This window comes from Ceratotherium simum, chromosome 4, assembly GCF_057802395.1.
Source record: "Ceratotherium simum simum isolate JZ-2026a chromosome 4, ASM5780239v1, whole genome shotgun sequence".
NCBI lineage: Eukaryota > Metazoa > Chordata > Mammalia > Perissodactyla > Rhinocerotidae > Ceratotherium > Ceratotherium simum.
Genome location: NC_141903.1, coordinates 58,865,996 through 58,890,198, shown reverse-complemented (window position 1 = coordinate 58,890,198; position 24,203 = coordinate 58,865,996). Strand labels below are relative to the sequence as shown.

The following is a 24,203-nucleotide window of genomic DNA, read 5'->3' as shown; positions in this document are numbered from 1 at the left end:
AGTAAAGTGAGGAATACTAACAGTTCCCATGTCACCAGTTTGTGGAAAGGGGACAACGGGTCCTGAGCAGGCAGGACCAGCTAGTGCTGCCACATAGCACTCACTCTGGGGGAGGAGGAGGGACAGCTGTGCCCATGGCCCCACAACACCCAACACCTGACTCAGGGAGTCCCCCAGGGATCAGCCACCTAGCAGGTCATGCAGAAAATGCCCGTCTGAGGGAGAAGCAAAGCAGCAAGTGCTTGACCGGACTTGAGAAACCACCTAGAACCATCAGGGAGAACATGAATGTGGGTGGGCAGAGGCTGACAGGCTTTGGGGTGTCCTGGAGCCCTCTAGGGCCTGGGGCCTTGACCCCTGGCCAGGCGGGGAAGGCTTTTACTTCATCATCTCTGCTGTAGGTACAGTTTTTAGAAAGGAAGAAAAAGAAGAAAGAACAAAAGATCTCCCTCCAGAGATCGTACCCCTGCTGGAAGCTCAGAGCTTTCAAATGCTTTCATGAGGGGGAAGTTTAATTTCAAGTTAAGCACCACAGCCCCGCAGGCTTCCCTCCCTCCCTCCCAGGACACCAGCGGGGACAGATCGGGTGAGGTTAATTACGATTCTGCTTTGTGCCCTTGATGTTCCACTGTGGAATACGATTATGACAACAACGTCAAAGGAGGGGAAGCCACGGGCCTTTTCTCTGGCCTCCTGCAGACAAAGGCGCTGCCTGTCTCCTGAGGGCCTGCGGCCTGCTGCTGGGCGAGGGTTCCATCATCCATTAACTCTCCGGCCCGGAATGCCGGATGATCTCAGCTGTCAAGGGGGAATAAATCACTTTCCTGGGGGCCAGCTTACTCCTCCTCTCCAGGGTGTCCAGGGTGGGAGGCTATAGGTGTTCTCTGAGGGGGATGGTGGGGAGGGCTGCAGATGAAGAAAACCCCAGCCCACCCCCAAAAGGGTGGAGCCACACTTTTTTCTGTTTTGCTCTGGAGCTGGGCCAGGTCGTGTGGGTTTCTCTCTTCCGTGATGCTCTGCCTGAGCTCCCCTCACGATGGCTTTGCTCTGCGTCCCTTAGCTTTCAGTGGATCTTTCAGCACACTGCACACAAGGTGGCCTACAGGCGAGGGTGGGAGAGGAAGCACACCCTGGCCAGGCCTGAGACACCCCACGCTTCTGGCTGCCCTGGCCCCAACAGGATGTGCACGTCGGTTTATTCAAGCAGCCATCAATTTCAAATTTCCTCTCTTCTGTCCCTCTCCACCATGTCCCATCCTCATCCTCAAGACAACTCCTCATCCTTTTTTGTTGTTGTTGTTGAGGAAGATTAGCTCTGGGCTAACATCTGTTGCCAGTCTTCCTCTTTTTGCTGAGGAAGATTGGCCCTGGGCTAACATCCGTGCCATCTTCCTCTACTTTATATGGGACGCTGCCACAACATGGCTTGATCAGCAGTGCATAGGTCCGCACCCGGGATCCGAACCTGCGAACCCCGGGTCGCCGAAGCAGAGCGTGCTAACTTAACCACTACGCCACCGGGCCGGCCCCCTCATCCTGCTTTTTAAAGAAAAATCCGTTTTTTTTCCAGCCTCCCCATCTTGTCTTGGAGAAAAACTAGAAGGGCACGTCATTTTGTTTCACCTCGAAAACCAGAGACAGGTTTTTTCTGAAGTTTTTAATCAATGTCTTACCTGACCCCAGATGAGATCTCATTTCTACCAAGAAGCAGCTCATTTCCAGAAGGAAAGTGACACTGGGCTGGCCTTCTGTTTTGCTGAGGATTTTAAACTTTTTTTTTTTTAATTTTATTTATTTATTTTTCCCCCAAAGCCCCAGTAGATAGTTGTATGTCATAGCTGCACATCCTTCTAGTTGCTGTATGTGGGACGCGGCCTCAGCATGGCCAGAGAAGCGGTGCGTCGGTGCTCGCCCGGGATCCGAACCCAGGCCGCCAGTAGCAGAGCGCACGCACTTAACCGCTAAGCCATGGGGCCGGCCCGTGAGGATTTTAGATTTATCTGGAGGAGGGGGTCAGCCCAGGTGACATCTGGCCACATCAGCCTCTCCTAAGTGGCCCCATTCCTCCAAGCGCAAGGTGGAGCCTTGTCAACCACCTGTGTCGCTAGTTGTGGGTGTCCGTCCACCCCTTTCTGACGAGGCCATGGCTATATTTTTCAAAAATGAAATAGCAGTGTCCCTGGGCTCCTGCCAACAGCATCAACTGGCGGGCTGGACACCTTTTTTATTCTCCTTGCAGGTAACTACCCTTCTGTTGCTCCCTTCCAAAACCACGACCTTCCTGTCATCAGAGCTGCCAGAAAGGCATCTGGAGGCCTGGTCCTCAGCATTCCTTTCTTGAGACCTTGAGGAGCGGTTGACTGACACTTGGATTAGAATTCTCTATGCCAGCTGGTTACAGCGGGAGGAAAGGGGATTTATGGAGCCGCATAAAACTCCAACTCGGAAAGCTCCTTTTCTTTCTCTTTTCTATAATCTTGACAGTCATGGGGGAATATCTGAGCTGGAATGTCAAGATTTACAAACAAAATCAATTATTATAATTATGAAAGGGTCTGGTGGTTTGGGACTTTTTTCTGAGGCCACATTTAACATAAGCAGTCCAGTTGTATCAGGTCTTAAGAATGCGGGGTGCCACATGAATGCCCTGTGTGTGGTTCTTTTGTACCCATTCTGAGCTGCTCCGATTTGGGTGGGGGTGTGAAAGGGAATTTTTAAGGAGAACTGAATGAAATCTGAGCTAAAGACCTTTGTACTTTGATGGGAAGATCCACTTAAGACTGAATTTATTTCACAGGGCTATTCTTTAGGAGGGCATCCTTGAAAACAGAAACTATGTTCTGAATTTATCTCAACCTAAAGAAATACATTACCTAAAATTAAATTTCTCTAAGAAAACTGTCTCAAAATTAAGGCTCATCTGTATGTTAAAATATTTCTAAGAAATATTCACAACCAGGGTCTCCACTAAATAGATGGTGAGAAAATGCCCCTCCTCCTGACTGACTTCAAATTTGTGTCTGATTTAGATTGACATAACAAAATTATTTTGGGGGGGGGCGGGGAGGTATGAGCAAAAGATCTGTAACACATACCTTATTTGCTACTGAAACAGCAGACATTTCCTGTCAACCCAATTCTTACGTTCACTAATTCAACAGAACAATATCACTAACACCACGAAAACTACATTTCTATTCTAAATGAACGTGGAAATGATAGATAATACACATCTGGAAAAGTCATTAAGAAGAGCATCTGCTTTCTGGGTTTAAATAGAAAAATCTGGTTTTAAGAAAAAATAAATTACAATCTGTCACTGAATAAGACAACTGTTGCTGGAGTCAAGAGGAAAAAAGTCCCTTGTGTTTGTGGGCACCTGGCCAAGTGCCTTATTGGGAATGTCCCCTTTCTGGAGGCACTCAGTCCAGGACTGGTAAATGGATGCGCTTAGGCAGATGCCTGGGTCCTACCAGCGGGAAATAGAGATGGGAACATTAAATTGCTTTCAGGGACCAGGAAAACATCACTATCTCTCCTTTGGCTCTTGAGATTCAATCTACCCCTACGTGGTTTTGGTCACTTGATCTGTAAGTAGACACTATTTTTTAACATCATGAGATCCAACTTGGTAGAGTGGAAAGAACAATATGCTTGGTGCTGAAGTCCTGGGGTTGAGTCCTGATATCCCTCTTATCTATCAGCCATGTGACCTTATTTAGGCAAGTCACTTGCACATCTCTGAGCCAAGGTTTTCTCACCTGCAAAAATGGGGTAAGTTAACCTTCCTGTCTTTTATGATTTGGCTATCACATAAGAATCTCTAACAAAGTACTTTCTAGACTGAGGACTGTATATAAAGGGAAGGCATTCATGTTTTTAGGGCTTCGGTGGCAAGAAATGAGAAAATCTTTAGAAAAGGCTTCATTCTGACCCTCTACCCCCATCCAAAAGAATCCAATGGCTTCAGTAAATTATGCTCAGCAAGGTCTTCACGGCTTTCCTCCCCATCTTTTTCAAGCACCCACTTCAGTTGTCTAGATGCACAGACACTGAACTTGAACTCAGGTTCATGATTAAGTGCCTGCTAAGCACTTGCTCTGAATATGGCATCACTCTACAAAGCAAAAAAGATGGGAGAAGAGAAGGCTATTGTCTGAGAAGAGCTTAGAAAGGATAGAGGCACAAGAGGAAGGGAGAGAATGGAGCCTGGAAATAGGACGCAGTGGTCTGGGTCTTGGGTACTTAAGGACCATTTGCAGTAAATGGGCCTCAGTGATCCCCAATGCTTCTTGGAAATCAAGAACTATAAAGTAGAGAATAGACAAACTGGGGGCAAGAGCACCAGACAGAAAAGCAGGTTTGGGTTCCATCTCTACCACTTTCCTTGAACAGCTCACCCCTTCTCTCTGGGCTGCAGTTCACAGGTTTGCAAAAAGAGAAGGCCCTTTCTAGCTCTCCCACTCTGATTCTCTGACTCTGGATGGAGCAGGCTGCAAGCCAGGGGAGAATTCTGCCCTTACACAAGCCTCATGGTCCCTGAGAGCTTGGTCACATTATGTCAAGCCCAGTGAGTGGACTACACGTGGACACACATCCATCTTGTGGCAGAAAGGCCAAGAATTACCTGGTGTGGCTGTTGGAGGAGAGACTCTCCCAGGGCTGCACGCTGCAGCCGGCCACGGCAAAGGCTCCCCCGCAGCTGCCGTCCAGCTTCATGAGCAGGGCCTTGGCGGCGTTCTCAGCCGTCTTCCGGCAGTCGTGAGCTCGCTTGAGCATCTGAGTGATGTTTTCATCCCCTGACTGGTCTCCTACATTGCAGAGAAGCCAGTGGGTTAATCATCACAGGCCTAGATGAGGCAAGCCTGGGAGTAGGTTTGGATAATCAGTTCTCAGTTATTCAGGGCAGAGGTGGCACAGTGGAGAGGAACTAGCAGTGGATGGCCAATGAAGAGATCTGTGTTCTGGGCCTGGCTCTGTCACTTAGAAACTGTACTTAGGAAGGCATTTCTCTGCTCTGGGCTCTACTGTCCTTATCAACAAATGAAGGGTTGGCTAATGTGATCTCTGAGGTCTGTTTCCAGCTCTATCATGCTATGATTTTCTAATTATCCAGGCTCCTGGGGTCTCCTCCCACTCAGTCACAAGTCTACTCTTTGGCCATTCTTCCCTGTGTTGCTTGGGAATGAGGGCAGGGAGAAATTGAGGCCAAACTGTGTCTCTACTCATCTACAGCTTTGGTTAGAGCTTCGTGTAGGCAAGAGAAACAAAACTAATGGTTAAAATGAGAACTTTAGGGGGCCAGCCTGGTGGCATAGTGGTTAAGTTCGCGTGCTCCGCTTCGGCAGCCGGGATTCGCAGGTTCAGATCCCAGGTGCGTTACCTGTGCACCACTTATTAAGCCATGCTGTGGCAGGCGTCCCACATATAAAGTGGAGGAAGATAGGCACAGATGTAAGCTCAGGGCCAATCTTCCTCAGCAAAAAGAGGAGGATTGGCAACAGATGTTAGCTCAGGGCTAATCTTCCTCACCAAAAAAAAAAAAAAAAAGAAAGACAGAACTTTACATTGGCTCTGTATTTTCTGTACTGATGCTATCCCTGACCTTTCTCTCTCAGCTTGGTCACGGTCAGTGGCGAGCTCAAATGCCTCCAGGAGCCAGGTAACTGGGCTGGAGCAAAACATCAGGAGTGGTGGGCACCAGCACAGAGCCAGATAGTGAATTCCTTGCCCAAGATGTTCACCTTCTTGTTGTGTTTTAAACACTGTGCTGGCCACATAAGTCGTTGGTTTGCTATCTCTACAGCCTAGACCCATGGCCTTCCAAATATTTTCAAATGAAATCTTTTTATGCCAAAGCCTAAGATACAGAATGGTAAATGTGCACCTAGTTGAAGTGGGCAGGGGTGGGGGGCACACACGCAGCTTCCCCACCCTCCAAGCCCACTGCTGAGGCCCAAAGAAATTCCTCCAGGGTCCCTGGCACAGTTTGAAAACCACTGGTCTAAATCACCTAGAATGAATGCAATGAATGCCTGTGCAGTCAAAAGAAACAAAGAAAAAAACCACAATAATTGATACTGTGAGTAAATGTCACAAACTGAGTACTTGCTTTGCTGTGCAACTACACGGCATGTTAGGGCAGAGTGACTGATTAACTGCCATTGTCAGCAGAAGGGAAGAGCGAGATTTAATAGGGAACTGCTAAAAATTAAGCCAACCCTCAGCTTTACGGAGAGAGGGGAGGAACTGTGGGTGCACATGTCCTGCAGGCTAAGATTCCTCGGACCTCCCTCTGGCCATTTCCCTGACGACGTCCATGCCTTTCCTCCTTCCACAAGTAAGATATTTTACATACATCTCACCAACTGACTGCTCTTTGAATTCTGAAGTGGGCATGATATTACTGACTGGCTCATTTTATAAATATATCCACGAGCTACCCAGGATTAGGTTAATACAAAGTATTTCATTATTGATTTTAAATATTTTAAACGCAGATTTATTTAAGTCCTTTCGGCTCCTACCAAGTAACTGTGCTGAGTAGATACAAGCCTAATAAAAGGCACCCTTCTAGGACGGAATGGTTTAAGACATTCCTCTGATACAAACTGGAAATAAGATGATTGATTTTTTCCCTTTAATTGATCGTTTTCCTTAATACATATATTAAAAAAAAAAAACTTGACAGCAGGCCAAGATCATTTTAGATCTGTTTAATATGAGGAATAAAGTTTTATGGTTCAGTTAAAAGACCCTGAAAAATGAGGTTTCTAATGGAAATGCTGGCAAAGTTTCTACCTCTGGGCTGGGATGGTAATTCTATTAAAAAAAAAAAGAGAGAGGGGAGTAGAGGATGGCCGCCTCTACAAATGGAGGCCTGCTCCCTTGCTGGGTAACTTGGATATGAAAGCAGGAAATTAATACCCAGGATACTTCCTTTCTTTCAGATTTGTTTCAGATTCCTGTACATGACAAAACCGAAGGAGGACAAATATGTGCGTGTTCAGTGCAAAAGCTAGACCCCAGGTAAAGAAGGAGCAGCTGGCGAGATTGCCCGGCAAGGGTGGGGATGGGGATGCATTCGGGAGGGGCCCTTCTTTCCAAGGTGTGTCCTTAGAGGACCAGCCCTAATGGGGGCTCACAGCTCTTGAAGAAAAGCCAGTCTGTGACATGGCCTGGTCCCCATGGCTGGGGACTCCTGGCCTGTCACACCACCCATCTCTGCCTCTGGAATGATCTGGTCACCTCAGTTTTTTGTTTACCTGTCGCTGCTTCTCCAAATAAGCCGTGGTGACAAAGTGTAGGGTGAGGTAGTATCCAGGCCTCAGCACTGAGAGATGCAATCTTTCTCCCTTGACTGAGAGAGCTCTTCTCAAGCACTATGTCTACTGCAGTCCTCTGTATGCTACTGCAAGGCCCAGAGCCATCATCACTGGCGAAGTTTTAGCAAATGTCGCTAAGATGCCATACTTGGGTCTTTTTCACTTAATACCCCTTCTAGTTACTCAAAATTGAGGAACAGAAGTGGGGGGCAGTGCAGATCTGGAGGGTCAAATCAGGCCAACAGGGCACATGACCCCTGAGGCAGGGGGATGAAGGGGCAGGGAGAGGTGGCTCGGCAGACATCTCTGCTCCATGGCAGGGCCTGGGCTCATGGGATTAGCATTCTGTGAAGCTGATAAGAGCAAGGCGTGAAACCATTTCCTCTATATTCATAAGACACCTGGAGAGGCAGGGGGGACCCATGCTTCAAGACCACCCAAAGGGACAAACCTGGAGAAAAAGCACAGCCAATAAAGCAGAGGCCACGAGACGGGAGAGGCCACGCAGCGGCAAAGGGACCCTCAACCACCAGCATCACAGAGAGCGGCTGTGGAAAAGTCGGTCCCTTTCATCATGAACATGGGCCTCCGGCTCCATCTGGTCCTCCCGTCAGCCTGGGAGAATATGTTTCCTAAGAGGGCTTGTTTGTTTTAACTTGTCTGTACTTCTGTTTCCACTCCAGTTCTCGCTGCATTCAACATAAACAATTTACTCACTCAGTCATGAGGAAAAAAACGCAAAACGTACTCGACAAGCGAGTCTCACGTTGTCGGGAGGTGTTCCGGTGCCAACAGCCGAGATGGGGGCAGGAGAGCGAAAGGGGCAGGGGAGGAGAAGGGAGAGGCGTGGAGGGACTCGGGCGACACTTACCAGGGGAGGACCCCACACCGGCCGCCCGGAACTGCCCCAGGATGAGGCTCTGCTCGCTCTCGGCCAGCGCCAGGAGGAGTTCATAGGCTTCTATGCACTGCTCACTGAAACAGAAGCACGTGGCATCCTCAGCCCTGGCACAGGACGGGGAGCCGTTCCCGGCGTGGGAAGAAGCTCAGGACCTGCCTCTCAGCCTCGCTGTCCACAGAAGTGAGGAAACACCCACGAAGATTCCTGGACGAAGCCAGGGGCTTGCTCTGCTATGTTGCCCGCCCCCCACCTTTTCTTTTAAACTTTAAACTAGGATCTAGAAAAATACCAGAGAAGCAATAAAGGTGGGAGAGGCAAGTTTGTTGCCCATTTGATGATGAGCTAAAAGGGAAAGGTAATGTGCCCGTGGAAGCCAGCCTCCAGGATGCACAGCCCCCATCTCCACACACTGGTATCCACACCCTTGTGTAATGCTCCAAGGTTGGTCTGTGTAACTAAGAATATGGCAGACGTGAAGGCATGTCAGTTCCAAGATTAGGTTATTATATCGCACTGTGACTTCCATCCTGGTCACTCTCTCTCTCTTACTTTCCCTTTTGGATCGTCCTCTCTAGAGGAGACCAGCGGCCGTGTCTTGAAGACTCCCCAGCAGCCCTATGGAGAGGCCCATGTGGTGAGAAACTAAGGCTTCCAGCCAACAGCCAGTGACGGACTGAGGACTCCACTCAACAGCCATGTGGATGAGCCTCCTTCGAAGCAGATCCACCAGCCCCAGTTAAGGTTTCAGCTGACGCAGTCCTGGCTGAGAGCTTGACCAGAACCTCCTAAGAGACTCTGAGCCAGAACCACCTAGCCAAATCACTCTCAGATTTCTGACCCTAGAAACTGACATAATAAATAGTTACACAATAATAGATAACACGCCAGAAAGGAGACTATTTTGACCTAGACCTGCACTATTCAATACAGTGGCCACTAGCCACATGTGGCTATTTAACAAGAATTTAAGTTAAATAAAATGAACAATTCAGTTCCTCCGTTGCAATGGCCATATTTCGTATGTTTTAATAGCCACGTGTGGCTAGCAGTTACCATATTGGACAGCACAGCCGGAGAACAGTTCCATCAGCACAGAAAGTTCTATTAGATGCTTGTAAAATTGTTTCATGAAACAAAATCTCTGACAAGAGTTTGAGCTTTTGGATTTCTAAGAGGAAGAAAATTAGTCTCTCTTCTCTGTGCCCATTATTATTGGGCACATCAGGTAGAGGATCAAAGAGTGACCCCTTTCCCATTGCTGCCATGACACCACACAGACCCACGTCTGCACAGGAGGTGGGGTATGTGCATAACACCTGAGTGGTACTAGACAAGATGCCTCCGGTAGCAGAATTCTACCCCTAAGCAAATAACCAAGTAGTTTCTTCAAGCTGAGCAGGGGAAATGTTGCTTTACTCAACATTTAGTCAACAGACCATCTGTTTTTTGATTGTCTTTACTTTCATCTTCCTTTTCTAAGAGATAAGGAAAGAGATCCAATTACTAGCTCTGGGTGCTGGCAGCTCCTCCTTTCAAGGGCAGTTCATCTTCAGGTTAGAGGCACTGGGACATTGCTTCATCCATGCGAATGAAAGGCAGACTGCGGGCGCAGAACAGTCTGTTTCAAGCATTATCATAGATGGATTATCTGTTTGCTTTGGTGTGTCTGTACATAAGTATGATCGCTTTCTAACTTTGGTCTCATATATTTTGGTTTGATATTGTTTTTTGAAGAAACAATGTTTCTTAAAACAATATTGAACTTTTCAGAGGATGCCAAGAGTAAGATACCATCACCATTCCGGGACCTTGGCAAATATGCTTAAGTGGGGACACTAATAAAAGAAATCAATGAAAACAATAATAAAGCATAGTTCTGTAGCTATTAAACAAGCAGTGATTTAAAAATAGATAAATTCCAAAGCTGATGAGGCTGAAAAAAGGTGGTGCATTCATAGATCACTTGCTCATCAATGAATGAATCGTGCTCATTTAAACTGGCTTGTTTTTGTGGGAAAAAACTGGTGGCATGCCTGAAGAGCCAGGAACATATTCATATCCTTTGACCTATAATTCCTGCCTCAGGGATTTTATCTCAAGGAAAATACCCAAAAGATAGAAGATATTATCTGTATTAAATTATTCACCACAGAATTATTTTCAATATCAAGAGTTTGCAAAGTCTAAATGTCTTTTAGAGAAACGAGTAAATAAAATAATGACATATAAACTTGAAGCAGGGGATACAGCCATTCAAAATAAATGGAGACGCTTAAGCAACATTATAAAACTATAACAAATTGAAGTGATAGAATGCACTAGATTTACAACAATATAAAATATATATGAATAAAGACTGGAAAGAACAGGTGAATATGTAACACAAAAGTTGATGATCTGAGTGATATTACTTGAACGAAATAATATTTAAGTTGACTACGTTAGCAGAAACATACCTGTTTACAAACAGCATATTCATTATCCTTATTTTCTTACTTCCTATCGGGGTGCTAACTGACTTTCAATATGGATCACACTAGTATCTGCTGGTCCCTAATCATGTCTTCTAAAAGCCCGTGTTCTACTTGTACACAGAAGGTTACTGTGGGTGCATTTCTAAACTGCAGTGGCCACACGCCCATCTCCTACCTGTACTGCAAAGCCAGCCTCAGTGCGGTAGCATTGGACTCGTACTTCCCCACCAGCATGCTCATCCTCTCAGCGTTGCTTTTGCATTCCTCCAGGGTTATGGTCAGGAGGTCGTTTTGGGACTTGAGGTGTTCAATACGGCTACAAAGGAAGAAAAATCACCTTCACAATTTCACCCTAGGATTACAATTAATTTGCCAGTATTTTAGTCATCTACTCTAGACTGAAGCCAGAAATGCATGTTAGGACGTGAGCTTGTCAGATGTTTTTGCAAATGTAACTCACACAAAATAATCAAGGAAGCGACTCTAAGTTCAAGAATCACTAAATTCTGAGTGCATTAGAAATGAAAAATAAGCCCCCTGGTTACTTCCTGCCCAGCCATCGACACGCCATGTGCCAGGTACCTCATGAGGCTCTGGGTCTCTACCAAGGAAAGGAGCCAACTGCGTGAGCGCTGGCCCTCATGAGAGTTACCCTGGTGTGCTTCAAGAGACCACCCTCCTCGGGGACAATCGAAAAGTCACATTATAGTAACAGCTACTCTTTGTTGAGCCCTTGGTTGATAACCCTCCTGTAGCCCTTTGAATTAAGTATTATTGTCTCCATTTCTCAGAGGAGGAATTGGAGGCCCACGAAGGTTAAGTACCGGGCCCTGGGATTTGAACCAGCCAGTCCCACCCCAGATCCTGTACCCGTAACTACTCACTACAGAGCAGAGGCAAAAGACGAATCAGTGAGTGAACAAGAAACCACCCCCAAGGGGCCTCTGAATGGGAAGCGGACCAGGAACTGTGGACTGTGTCCAAAGTTCCTTCCAGGTTGGACAGTCCCTCAACTGCTAACTTCTGGTAGGATAAGCAGTGGGAACTTTAAGTTTTATAGGAATCAGAACTGAAAATTCAGGGCAAATGAGTTTATGGCGAAGTCAGAAAACAGATCAGAAAAACCTAAGCCTTCAGTGCGCCTCTGTTTTCTGTCTGAGGACACTGACGCTCTAGATGCAATGATTCATCTTCCACGGGACAAGCCCATTTGTAGTACTCTGACGACCAAGTCTTAAAGGGACATAGGATTTCACACACACAAAATGCAAGTCTCTCAAAACGTAAAGGGGCTTGCTTGGAAGCCATTTGCCTCCAGGATAAATCTTGGGACCACAGATCATAGAGCAGAATAAGGAGACACTCAACAACATGTGAGATGTCTGGTGAGTGTATAACTAAGACCTCTGAGAGGCTTTGGCAACAACAAGGTCAACTCCCTGTAAGGTGTTAGGAGAACATATTTTTCTGTCCTCGTTCACATTAAGACATCTTCAAACAGTACCCACTCTTCCATTTACTTTTCAACTTGCTCTAGGGTACATTCTGTCCCCACTGATTAGATGAAACTGTTTACTCAGCTTACAGACCTCCATGTGGTCAATCCCACCTCAGGGGCCTTCTCAGGCAATACCCCAGTAATCGGCTACTCGTTCCATCTTACAATGTTCTCCCTCACTTGGGTCATGACAGGTCTCTATTGGTTTTCTTCCTGCCTTAAAGGTCATTTCTTCTGTCTCCTTTGCTGGCTCCTCATTCTCTATAAAATCTGTGAGGGCTGGCATTCTGTCAGGGCTCAATCCCAGCCCCCTCCTCTACCAACACTCTGCCCCTTGGGGAGACTTTATCCAGTCCCATGACTTTAATAGGCATTTATGTTCCCGTGGCTCCCAAATTTCTCTAGCCCAGACCTCTCTTCTGAGAGCCAGCCCCACATATCCGGCTGTTTCCTGATATTTCTATTTGGGTGTCACACTGACACCTCAAATTTAATGTCCCCAAACGGGACTCTTGATTTTCTCCAAACTTTCTCTTCCCCCATCTTCTCCTTCTCAGTAAATGCCACTACCACCTACCCAACAATACAGGTGAGACACCTGAGAATCTTCTTTGAGACCATCCCTTTCTCTTACATCCAGATCTAATCCAGCTGCAGTTTCCGTTGATTTTACCACCAAACATACACTGAACCCGTCACGTCACCTCCACCCTTTGGCCACGCTGGCTGGTCCTCTGCAATAATCTCTCTGCTTCCGCTCTTGCCCACACCTGAGTGATCTTCCGAAACTTAAATCAGATCTGTTCTTCCCCTACTTAAAACCCATTAACGACTTCCAATGACACTTAGAATAAAGAGCAAATATTGTCCACAGCTTCAACATCCACACCCCACCCAGACCTGCCTGCTCTGCCACGTCCTTCCATGCACTCCATTTCAGTTCCATTGGCCTGTGTACAGTTCCTACTTCATGCCAACCCCTTTGCAGCCTTAGGGTTGATAAGTTGGCCCATAAGACTCTTCCTAGTTTGTCATATGGCTGCTCCTTTTTCCCTTAAAATCTCCACTTAAACGTCCTCTCTTCAGAGATGTCTTCTTGGCTACCTATCTACAATCACCCCCGTGTTACTCTATCACAGGGTCCTATTTACCTCTTTCTTGGAGCTTTCTTACAATCTTATTTATTTGTTTGCTTCTTGTCTAGCTCCCCTTATAGAATATAAGCTCCATCAGTGCAGGGACGTTGTGTGTTTTACTTTCCTTTGCATGCCAAATAGCCCAGCACATAGGAGGTGCTTAACACAGATTTGTTAAATGAGGAAACACACTTTTGAGTAGGTATGACCCACCCCCCTCACAAGTTAAAGGCCGTCATTTTTTGGAGCACAATAGGTCTCCAACTTTGGAAGAGGTAGTAAAATGATAGACAGCAGGACATACTGGTAGATTATTTCTAAGAACTCCCATGTTCTAGCAGTAGCTATGGTCATAGAGAGGACAATGGAGGTGAGGTCAAAGGGAAAGGGTTGGAATTCTGGCCAGGCTATTTAATAGCTCTGGACTTAAGGCAAGTCACTCAACATGGAAGCCTTTGTTTTCTCATTTGCACAATGGGACTGTCCTTCCAAGTTAAGGATTAAGTGGCTGTCTGTGAGAGCCCTTTGTAAGCTGTTAAACACCATAATAATGTGAGCTACAAGCACCAAATAGTTCCCCCTTCTTTGGTCTCTCCTAGGTGCACATAATTGAAGAGAAGGGAACCTCCCCCAGATTCAACCACAAAGTAGGCTTGTTAAATCCCAGAATCTGTAAGAGGAGATTCTCACTAAACAGAGGGCCCCTAACGGCATCTGACTTCATTAGTCTGCAAAGAGCATATCTGATTCAATTTTTAAGCACTCCCTAGCCTGTTACACTGAGAGGGCTGCTTCTTTACTGCTACAAGGTAATCATCAGGATTGTCACTCTTAAGTATTTTGGATTTAATAAGGAAACCATTTAATTTCAAGATTTAAAATGACCTAGATTGCCACATTTCCTTAGTTCTCTTAGTGCTATATTAAACAGCTTCAAATCACGGAGGACTAACACGATAATTCAATTTATCCAGGTTTGCCCTACACAAGGGGAATGGCATTAAGCAACAATGAATGGGGAGTGGTATCCACATTTCTTCCTGGTTAGTTCATAAGCCTTTCCAGTTCTTACTATGCTCTGCCACTGCAGACTGGTAGGTCAAGGCAGCCAGGCCACACTTGGATGTGATTCAACAGTCCATTCTGCACTGTGGAACCAATTCTGAGTCGTAGTGGTTACCATGGTTTGGCTCTGGTCCTTCTCTTTTGCTTTTTTAGCAATTCTCTCATTGCTGGGATGACACACAAGTCAGTCTTTGCCAGGAGGCAGGAGTACAAATTCAAACATCCTCTGTCATGAGACTTGGGAAGAATCCACAAAACTGGGTATTTGGTAAGATTATTCTAAGCAGGACAGTTAGACCTACTTAGAAAATCATTCTAAATAGGATAAGACACAGGGACTGAGGGTTGCACACGTCTGTGAAGAGCATAAATAAAATCAGGCAACCTCAGTTATGGCAGGGAGGGTTAGACCAGCATGCCCGTTGATCCCAGGACTGCCTCCATCACATTGCTTTGCTGGTTCCTGGTAGCTCCAGGAGCCCCTGGGGTGCTGACTCAACATTCCAGAACTTCTTTCTGCGGCTCTCGGTAGCCTAGGCCTGCATGCTTGGGAGCCATCTTGTCATTCTGACTTATTTGTCATTCCATATGGACTGCTCCCAGGACTTGCTACATAATTTGCAAAGGCCAGTGTAAAATCAAAAGGCAGGGCCCCTTGTTCACAAATGACTAAGAATTTAAAACGGCGACAGAGCAGAGCAGTAAAGCAAGTATGGGGTCCTTCTAAGCAGGAGGCCCTGTGTATTCGAATACACAGGTCACACAACACCCATGCAGCCAGCCCTCACTGCTATAAGCACTCCTCTGATGAGCAGGATGGCGGCAAGTTGCCACCCACCAGCCTGACAGCATCACTCTATGTCACAATACACAAGCCAACTTGAATTGATCTTTGCAGAGGGGAGTAGGGGCAGCTCCCCACCACTACTCAGATATACAGGATTTCCTCTTACCTATTCAACCGTTCCGTTTCCACCTCAAACTCTCTAATTTTGCTTTCAGAGATGGCAGATCCATGTGAGTAGAGTGTTTGGAAGATCTCTTGGATGTTGGAGCAGTCCTGAAGAGAGTGGGCCAGGTGTTCTGCCACGCTGCTGGACACCTGTACAGGTAAGCATTAATCTCCCTCTGGACAGTGTCACTTCAGGGACGCCCAGCCCCAGGCATGCTTTGCATGCAAAACAATTTAAAGCTGATATTCCTTAAGGATCAGACACCAGGAGTTGCTTACCCTGATCTGTTTGTATAATATGATTCTACTATAAAAAGCTAACTACTGTGAAAGCAGTACATAAAACAGGATCAGAATACAGCTCCATCTCCCAATCACATGCTACTGGGCAGCAAGCAGGGAGGAGCGGGGGGGATCATGCCTCTTGAGAGTCCCTAAAATTTTGGATATTGAACAGAGTCTGGACTTCCTTCCCTTCCTGAATCCTTTGCCACTCCAGGCCCCTGTCTCCAGCTGCTGTAGCCAAGGAGAGAGGCTGACTCCTTTATTTTCATAATTTGGCTTTAGCATGGAATGTGGATGCATGCAATTTTTACTTAGCACAAAATACTAAATTAGGGCCTTGAAAGTGCTATTCGGGTTCTCTCTACCCCTAAGGATCAAACAGCTGGCTCTCCCAGCCTCATCCTCAATCCTAAAAGATATCCCCCAGGGACTGAAACTACTCTCTTTTCACCATCCATCGGCTTACAGCCCCAGGGTGTTTGCAAGCTCTGCAAATGAAAACGCTAATACTAAGCTAGACGGTTCCTTTCTGTCATGGCACTGGGCTACCCTTCAAAGGCAGCATTCATCCTCACTGGAGAGCACATTCCCTTTCAGAGGGACGTGTGAAAGGTGAAGTTCTTTTAGAGCTTCCTGACTCACTCAGTCTCTGGGGCATCAGGGTGATATAAAGCAGATACTTCAAGATTTTCATCTATGTTACCAGAAACTAGATCTAAATCATTTCTTTCTGAATGGTTTCAAGTAGAGAAAAAAAAATCTTCCTTAAAGTTGAAGAAACAATTCACCATGTGGAAACCACTACACATTTTAGTCTGATTCTTTGGAAGAAAATCAGGTATGATCTATTATTATAATCAACTGGTTTACTGGAGGTGAACTTTGGAAGTTCATCTATCATCTACAAGCCACTGTCTGGATAGCTCTATTGGGCACTTTCTTGCCTTGCTTCTCATGAACACTCACCCCTATGCTACTGATTTCTGAGCCCAGGACTGGCCGATCAGACGATGAAGATTCGGATCTGGTCTTTGATAGCTTCACCCTCTCAGCAATCTTAAAAAGCAAAACAAAAAATTATCAAAAAGTGACACATCTCTCCCCAGATAAACCATTGAGACTATGTTTATACAGGGTTATTGCTTAACTATGGCAACTAAACTGATTAATCAATTTCTTAAAAACTCACTTGTCCAATTTTTCTACCATTTTCTTAATCCAAGGTTTTTCAACCTCAGCACTACTGACATTTTGGGTTGGATATTCTTTGCTGTGGGGGGCTGTTCTGTGCACTGTAGGATGTGCAGCAGCATCCCTGGCTTCTAGCCACAAGATGCCAGTAGCACTCCAGTTGTGACCATCAAAAATGTCTCCAGACATTGCCAAATATCTCTTGGGGGGAAAAATCACTTCTGGTTGAGAAACACTGGTTTGACTAACTTACTAAACTTGACGCTTGAGAACCAACCTTCTTGTGGAGACTGGTACGGCAAGTCAAGGAAGAGGAGATGTATCATTTGAACAGTCTCTCTGGGGTAGACTCAACATACAAGCCGGGGCTGCGGCAGAGAATGGGTGGTGCTACTTCTCACAACTGCCATGGCCCGCCCATCATAATCTATTTCTCTGCTGGCAGGGCTGTCAGTCCCGAGAGTGGGGAGATCATTGGTTCATTACACAGGATCCCCTCCTGGGCTGAACCTTAGTCCTTGAGAGCAACTCTCCATCCACCTCTTAGTATTGTAGAACCTGACACAATGTCTCACTCTCCACAATGACTTGTCAGCTGTGACATGCTCCAGCCGGCTGATTAATGAGAGCTGGCTCCAGGTTGCAGCCAAGAGAGACTTAAAACTATTAGTGGGTTATCGCTCCCTGCAGCTCCAGCAAAGGAGGCCTGTGTGAGACCCCAGGGAAGCCCCTTGGGACCATCTGAGCTAACAGCGTGCCTGCACGGTGGCCGTGCTCAGAAGAGGCTGGTGCTTCCAGATAACAGGAGGAGTTTCCGCTCGTCCCCAGGAGCTCACCTTGGCGATGGGAATGTCATTGCTGCTGCTGCTTGTGCTCAGCTCTCCAGTGCTGGGGTTAACTGGGCGGTTGGTGGAAGTGAGGCGGCCAGGGCTAGAGGGCCCTGTGGCCTGCACGCTCTGTAGTCGAGTTTGAAGCTCTCGAACCTGAAATAATAATGCCTTTAGACACAGTGGTGGTTTTCCTGGTCAAAGAGCAAAACAGCCAGATGGGTAGATGGCATGGCTTTCATTTACATTAAAGGATCAGCTTCACTGAAAAGCTAAGCTGGTTGAGTCTGCGTTAAAGTCACTGTGTTCTTAACTAGACCTGCCCCTGGCTGGCCATCATCTGTTCTTCATAAGTATGAGATGTTCACATTTTCTAAGGCATTGGAAGCTTTCAGCAGAGGTAGAATGACCATCTTGAAGGAATGCTTATTCATTCAGCCTCCTGTGCCTGATGCTGTCTTGGGCACTGAAGATAGAGAACCCAGGATGAAATCTCCACTCTCATGGAACTCGGAGCTCAGAGGAGAAAGACAAATACTTTTAACACAAGTGCACAAATGCTATAAATATCTATCTCGAGTGCTGTAGGAAGCAGAAAAGGGGACGAATGTGACTCCATCTGACATCATCAGGGAAGGGTTAAGGAGGCAGTGAAGGGACCGGTCTTCCAGATGCAGAGTCTTCCAGATGCACAGGGTTCTAACAGAGGAGTAAGGGCTGGCTTTGGTGACTGTAGGGGTGAGGTGAGGTGAGGTGGGGAGAACATCTCGCACAAGAGCACAGGCATCAGGATGACATGCTGTGCTTGAAGAACTGCAAGTTATTCAGTATACATGGTGGAGAAGAGAGATTTTCATTGGAAAGGAGATGAGGCTAAGGTGAAGTGACAGAGATGGCCCCCACAGCTTTTCCCTAGGGACTTCAAGATGGGATTGTCCCTGGGGTCATGGGAAGGGACATCTAAATAGCCCCTTTATATAAAAAGGAAAGACAGGGCCCTTTGAATTTTATTTAAAACACACATTTACCTGCACGGAATTTAAATGTCCAAATCCTGCTTCTCTATGGTTAGGCTCGGTGACAAGGGGAGGCGTTCCAAGTAAGTGAAGGTAGTTGTAAGAAATTGGTCTTTCTGATGACCTTGATCAGTTTTATCGTTGGGTACAATGTCTACTTTAAAGGGCAAAAACTACCAGCACCCAAAGGTCCTTACAAATGGGCACCAGGCCCTGCTGGGAAGAATTAACACCTGGACATCTAAGGCAGGGCTTTCCAAACTTTCCAGTGCACCAGAATGCCCTGGAAGGACTGTTAGAACACAGAGGGATTCTGATTTAGTAGAGGGAGACAAAGCCCAGAATCTGCATATCTAACAAGCTCCCAGGAGGTGTTGATGCTCCCTGTCAGGGGCCCACATCTTGAGGAGCACTGGCCTAAGGGACTCCCAAGGCCACACAGCACTTTAGTCCCAGAGACAGGAGGAGCAGAGCCGCACCCCTGCCAGCCTTGCCACCAAAACCCTTCTCTAAAAGCGACTGGAAAGATTTTCATATTAAATATCTTGTATGTCTCTATCCTACTAAATTGGGAAGCAAAAGTAATTGAAATTTCAATAATTCATCAACATATTAGAAGCCAAAATAGAAAAATTCCCTCAGAGCAAATTGTATTCAATAGTGAAACAGCTAAAAAGTGCCTAATGCTCTGCTGTGGCTTCCAGTAACTGTGGGTTGATGGAAATGTGTGTTGTCCCCATAACACGCCAGACACAGGGCTGACCTCAAGATAGTTTAAAGACTAGAAAAACACATGCCTGTCAAAGCCAAATGGTATTGCTGGTGAGAGATTACAGGGCTCATTCTGGAATTGTCCCCCACAAACCAAGAACAGGCATAGTGTGGATGCCTCGTTATGCCGCATGGCAAAGGGAGAGGGCCCATTTTCCCATCAGGCCACCTTCCTGGCACCGGGGGAAACCTCCCTGGTGGAGACCACATGGATTTCAATTTCTACTGCTGTGAAGTCTGATGAGGTCCTGAATAGTTAACAATGTTAACACCACTCCAAAATCTAAAGTGTCTGAATCGTTCACAAAACAATCAGTGGTCTGTTCCTAGAATCCCAATTGGCCCACTCATCTTGCTTTTTTAAAAATACAAATTACACTGGGCAATTTATCAAAACTTCGTGAACATTTCCCATAGTTTTAAAAATATTTCTTCTTCCAATCACTAAAGTAAAACATGCTCATTGTGGAAAATTTAGATGACTCTGAAAAATAAAAACAGAAAAAGTATCTATTCTTTCTTAGAGTAGTTCTTTCTTACTATCCAGAAACAATTACTTCCAGTCATTTTCAACAGTGTATTTGTGCACAGGCACACAGGCTTAAAATAATTTCTAAATCTAAATATTCATTTTCATTTTAAAAGCTTTGGACTCAGAGAATGTCTTTGAAAACTAAACGATGATAAACATGTTTATTTTGGTCTATGCTTTATTATTTAATGATAGTTGTTAGGCTGTGAAAAAAATCCAGTTGAAGGGAGTGGAATGAGCCTGCCATGGAAAGAAAGGAAGACAGCTGGCTAAGTTAAACAGCCTCTCCTCTTGATTTGGGGGTGGAAGTCTTAATTTAAACGAATAAATGCACAGAAATGAAGGCTACAACCAACTTGCTGACTCAGCTTAAGTGAGGCTTGGGAGAGGGGAGAGACACAGCTATTAGGATCCTCACTTTTTTCTCATCCATTGCAGTAGGTTGAATTGTGTCCCCCACAAAGATATGTCCAAATTCTAACCCCCCGTACTTGTGAATGTGACCTTATTTTGAAATAGTCTTTGTAGATGTAATTAAATTAAGGATCTCAAGATGAGATCACCCTAGATTTACGGTGGGCCCTAATTCTAACGACTGGTAACCTTGTAAGAAAAAGGAGAGGGAGATTTGAGACAGAGAGAAGAAAGCCACGTGAAGATGGACGCAGAGATTGCAAAGAACACCAGGGGCCGCCCTGTGGCTTAGCGGTTAGGCGCGCACGCTCCGCTGCTGGTGGCCGGGGTTTGGATCCCGGGCACGCACCGACGCACGCTTCTCCAGCCACGCTGAGGCTGCGTCCCACACATACAGCAACTAGAAGGATGTGCAACTATGACATACAACTATCTACTGGGGCTTTGGGGAAAAAAAGGAGGAGGACTGGCAATAGATGTTAGCTCAGAGCCAGTCTTCCTCAGCAAAAAGAGGAGGATTAGCATGGATGTTAGCTCAGGGCTGATCTTCCTCACACACACAAAAAATAAAATAAATTTAAAAAAAACAAAACAAAAAAAAACAAAGCACATCAGGAACTACCAGAAGCTGGAAGAGGCAAGAAAGGATTCTCCTCTACAGCCTCTGGAGGAAGCACAGCCCTGCCAACACCTTGATTTTGTGGACTCCAAAACTGTGAGAGAATAAATTTCTGTTCTTTTAAGCCACCAAATTTGAGGTAATTAACTAATATACCTATCTTTCCCTGAAGATATTTTATTAAAGAACATACATTTCTCTCTACAAAATATGTGGTTTGGAGTCAGGGGACAGCCAGGAATCACAGCTACCCTAAGCTAGGAATTGATACTTGTGGGAAGGTCCTTCATCATCCTTTACAGCCCTTCTCTACTGGAGTTCTTCAACAACTGAACACAGAACGTGATTTGAGTGGCCATTTTCTCATTTCTCCTAAAGTTAGTACATAGCCAGAACCCATCCAGATGCCCAGAAGAGAAGTTAATCTGTTGCATACATTAGAAACCTGGTAGAGTATGAAGGTAAGATTCTTGTCTTTCAGGGGCTCAGAGTCTAGCCAAACATCACCACATGAAACATGCTCCAGAAAGGGGAGACCAACAAGGAGTGTCAGAGTGTAGAAGAAACACTGCCTCTGCCTTCTCAGAGCAGGAAATGCCGGGGGATTCAATCTTGAAGGTTGAGTAGTTGTTAAACAAGTAAATAAAGAGGAAAGGAAATGAACTTTTCTGAGCCTTCAGAAAAGGCTCTGAAGAGTTCAAGTAAGGAGATGACATTAAACTGCCAGAACTCTACTTCACTTCTTTATGCCTTAAGGACTCCCAAAGGGAGAAGAGGATGTTATAGAAACCGCTTGATTAGAGAAGAGAATGAATTGGAGTGAGGAAGAGAAGAGAGGCGAGTCAAGAGCTGTACTGACAGTTCAGGTGAGAAATGATGAGGGCTCAGACACAGTCAGCAAAGTGGGAGCAAACATGGCAAAATACACCCTAGAGCAGCATTGTCCAATAGAACTTCCTGTGACAATGGAAATGTCCTGTAGCGACACTGTCCCCTATGGTAGCCACTAGCCTCATGTGGCTAGTAAGCACTTGTAATGTGCCTAGTGTATCTGAAGAATTGAATTTTTAATTGTATTCTATTTTAATGAATTTAAATTCAAATTTAAAAAGTTGTATGTGGCTAGTAGCTCCTGTATTGGTCAATGCAGTTCTAAAACGATGCAAGCAAGTACAAAAACACCCAAACTTGTGGCTGGAATGACTTAGCAGATCATGGCACTACTCAGCAAAATGGGGAAAACATAAGGAGGAACTGACTTTTTAGAGAAAAATAAAGATGTCAGCTTTGGACATGTTGAATTTGATGAAACCACCAGGTATGTGAATGAGGATATTCAGTCAACAATCAGAAATATAATCAGAGGAAAGGAGATCAGAGCTGAACGTACAGTTTAGGAATTTTGCATGTGGATAAAGTTGCCAAGGGAAGAGGTACAGCAGTGGGGGCGGAGGAGAGAGCCTATACATAGCTAGCTGGATCGAAGGATCAACAGAGGACAGTAAGAAGGGGGCACTTATTCTCCAGGAGGGAAAGAAGGAAGTGAGGAGAGGCAGTTAGAAAGGTGATCTGCAGATTGGAGAATGAGGATGGGAAACAGAAGGGTTCTCATCTGATGGTTTCTGTTTCTCTAAGAGAAAAGAGTCAGGTTCTCTGCTACGAGTGAGGGAGGGAACAGCAGATGTCAGAAACGTGGAAGGGGGCCAGCCCCAGTGGCCTAGCAGTTAAGTTCAGTGTGCTCCACTTCGGTGGCTTGGGTTTGGTTCCTGGGTGTGGACCTACACTACTGATCTGTTAGTGGCCATGCTGTGGTGGCAGCTCACATACAAAAACAGGAAGATTGGCAGTGGATGTTAGCTCAGGGTGAATCTTCCTCAGCAAAAACAAACAAACAAAAGAAATGTGGAAGGAAGCTGATCTAGGACCAAAAAAAAGCTTACACAACAGCACTGAGAACTCAGCTGAGCTCTTTCATCAAGACAGAAGAGTGTGGGCCGGCCCCGTGGCTTAGCGGTTAAGTGCGCGGGCTCCGCTGCTGGTGGCCCGGGTTCAGATCCCGGGTGCGTACTGAGACACCGCTTCTCTGGCCATGCTGAGGCCGCGTCCCACATACAGCAACTAGAAGGATGTGCAGCTATGACATACAACTATCTACTGGGGCTTTGGGGGGTGGGGGGCAGGAAGACAGAAGAGTGAGTAAATACCTTGTTTTCTTCAAACTCTGGAGACCTCATGAAAATAAGAGTAAAGAATAAAAAAAGATGAAAACCATAACAGTGAAAATAATGTGCTTGGGGCATTAGCAGAAAGATTTGGGCATAATCCTTGAAGGCAAAGTGGAAGGAAGAATACTGAGGAAAGAAACAGAATGGAAAAAGCCAAATTCTATAAAATATGCAAGAGGAGGAGGCCAATCTATCCAGAAGAGGGTTGGCAGGGTTTAGACTGAGCTTTGGCAGGCACTACGAAGGACAAGAACATGAAGTAGGATGAAAACAGGGAGTAACTGTCTGTAGACAGAACAAATGAAAATTTCCAGCATACGACAGACAGCCTCAGCTGCAATAAACAGGCACTCCTCCTATTAAAAATGCATAGAAATGCTGCATAAAAAGGAACAATGAGAAAGAAATTCATTGCAAAGGTGAAAAGAAAGGCAGTAAAATCTCCAGGTGCCAGAAATGAAGTGAAAAGTAAAGATGGAGAGGTTAGGAGGGGGATGGTGCCGCAGCAAGCCGGGGGAATAGAGAGTGGGCCTGGATGCTCAGAGCGGGAGGGGCGGGAGATGGAGAGTCAGCCTCTGCAAGTTAGGCTGTTTGAGCTGATCCTCCCACACAAAGCCTGGAGCCTTCCTGCCCCACCCATCTGTGAAAAGTGGGCTGAGAGTGCTGCCCATGAAGCTGGAAAGAAGCCCTGGAGCTGTGCAGAAGGGTCAACCATAAGATATCAAAATCCCAGACCCAGGACACATTTAGGTCTGGGATTTAACACTGTCTGCATACTGCGGGGCTCCAATCTTATAAATTAATATTGAAAACTGGTCTGGATTTTGCCAGGCCACCCACTGCCTCAGAGACCTAATTTGTAAATCGTCCAATATCACTTGAGAACAGGTCTCTTAAGCCTCCCATGACTGGGAGCCCAGGACCATGAAGCTGCTAGACATGAGGGATGACTGCACAGAAAGGAGGGTGAAA

At 45.9% G+C, this 24,203-nt stretch overlaps 1 protein-coding gene across 3 annotated transcripts in view; it reads right to left on the bottom strand.

Annotated features, from left to right (window-relative positions):
- MCC (MCC regulator of Wnt signaling pathway) overlaps positions 1-24,203 on the bottom strand; it is a 405,732-nt gene that overhangs the window by 35,948 nt on the left and 345,581 nt on the right. For all 3 annotated transcript variants that reach the window (XM_087429918.1, XM_004420305.3, XM_004420306.3), the window contains 6 exons: positions 17,664-17,810; positions 16,603-16,692; positions 15,353-15,501; positions 10,876-11,016; positions 8,197-8,300; positions 4,628-4,811 (listed from right to left, as the gene is read on the bottom strand). In XM_087429918.1, the coding sequence (XP_087286044.1) occupies positions 4,628-4,811; positions 8,197-8,300; positions 10,876-11,016; positions 15,353-15,501; positions 16,603-16,692; positions 17,664-17,810 (815 nt within the window). The remainder of the gene's footprint in view (positions 1-4,627; positions 4,812-8,196; positions 8,301-10,875; positions 11,017-15,352; positions 15,502-16,602; positions 16,693-17,663; positions 17,811-24,203) is intronic.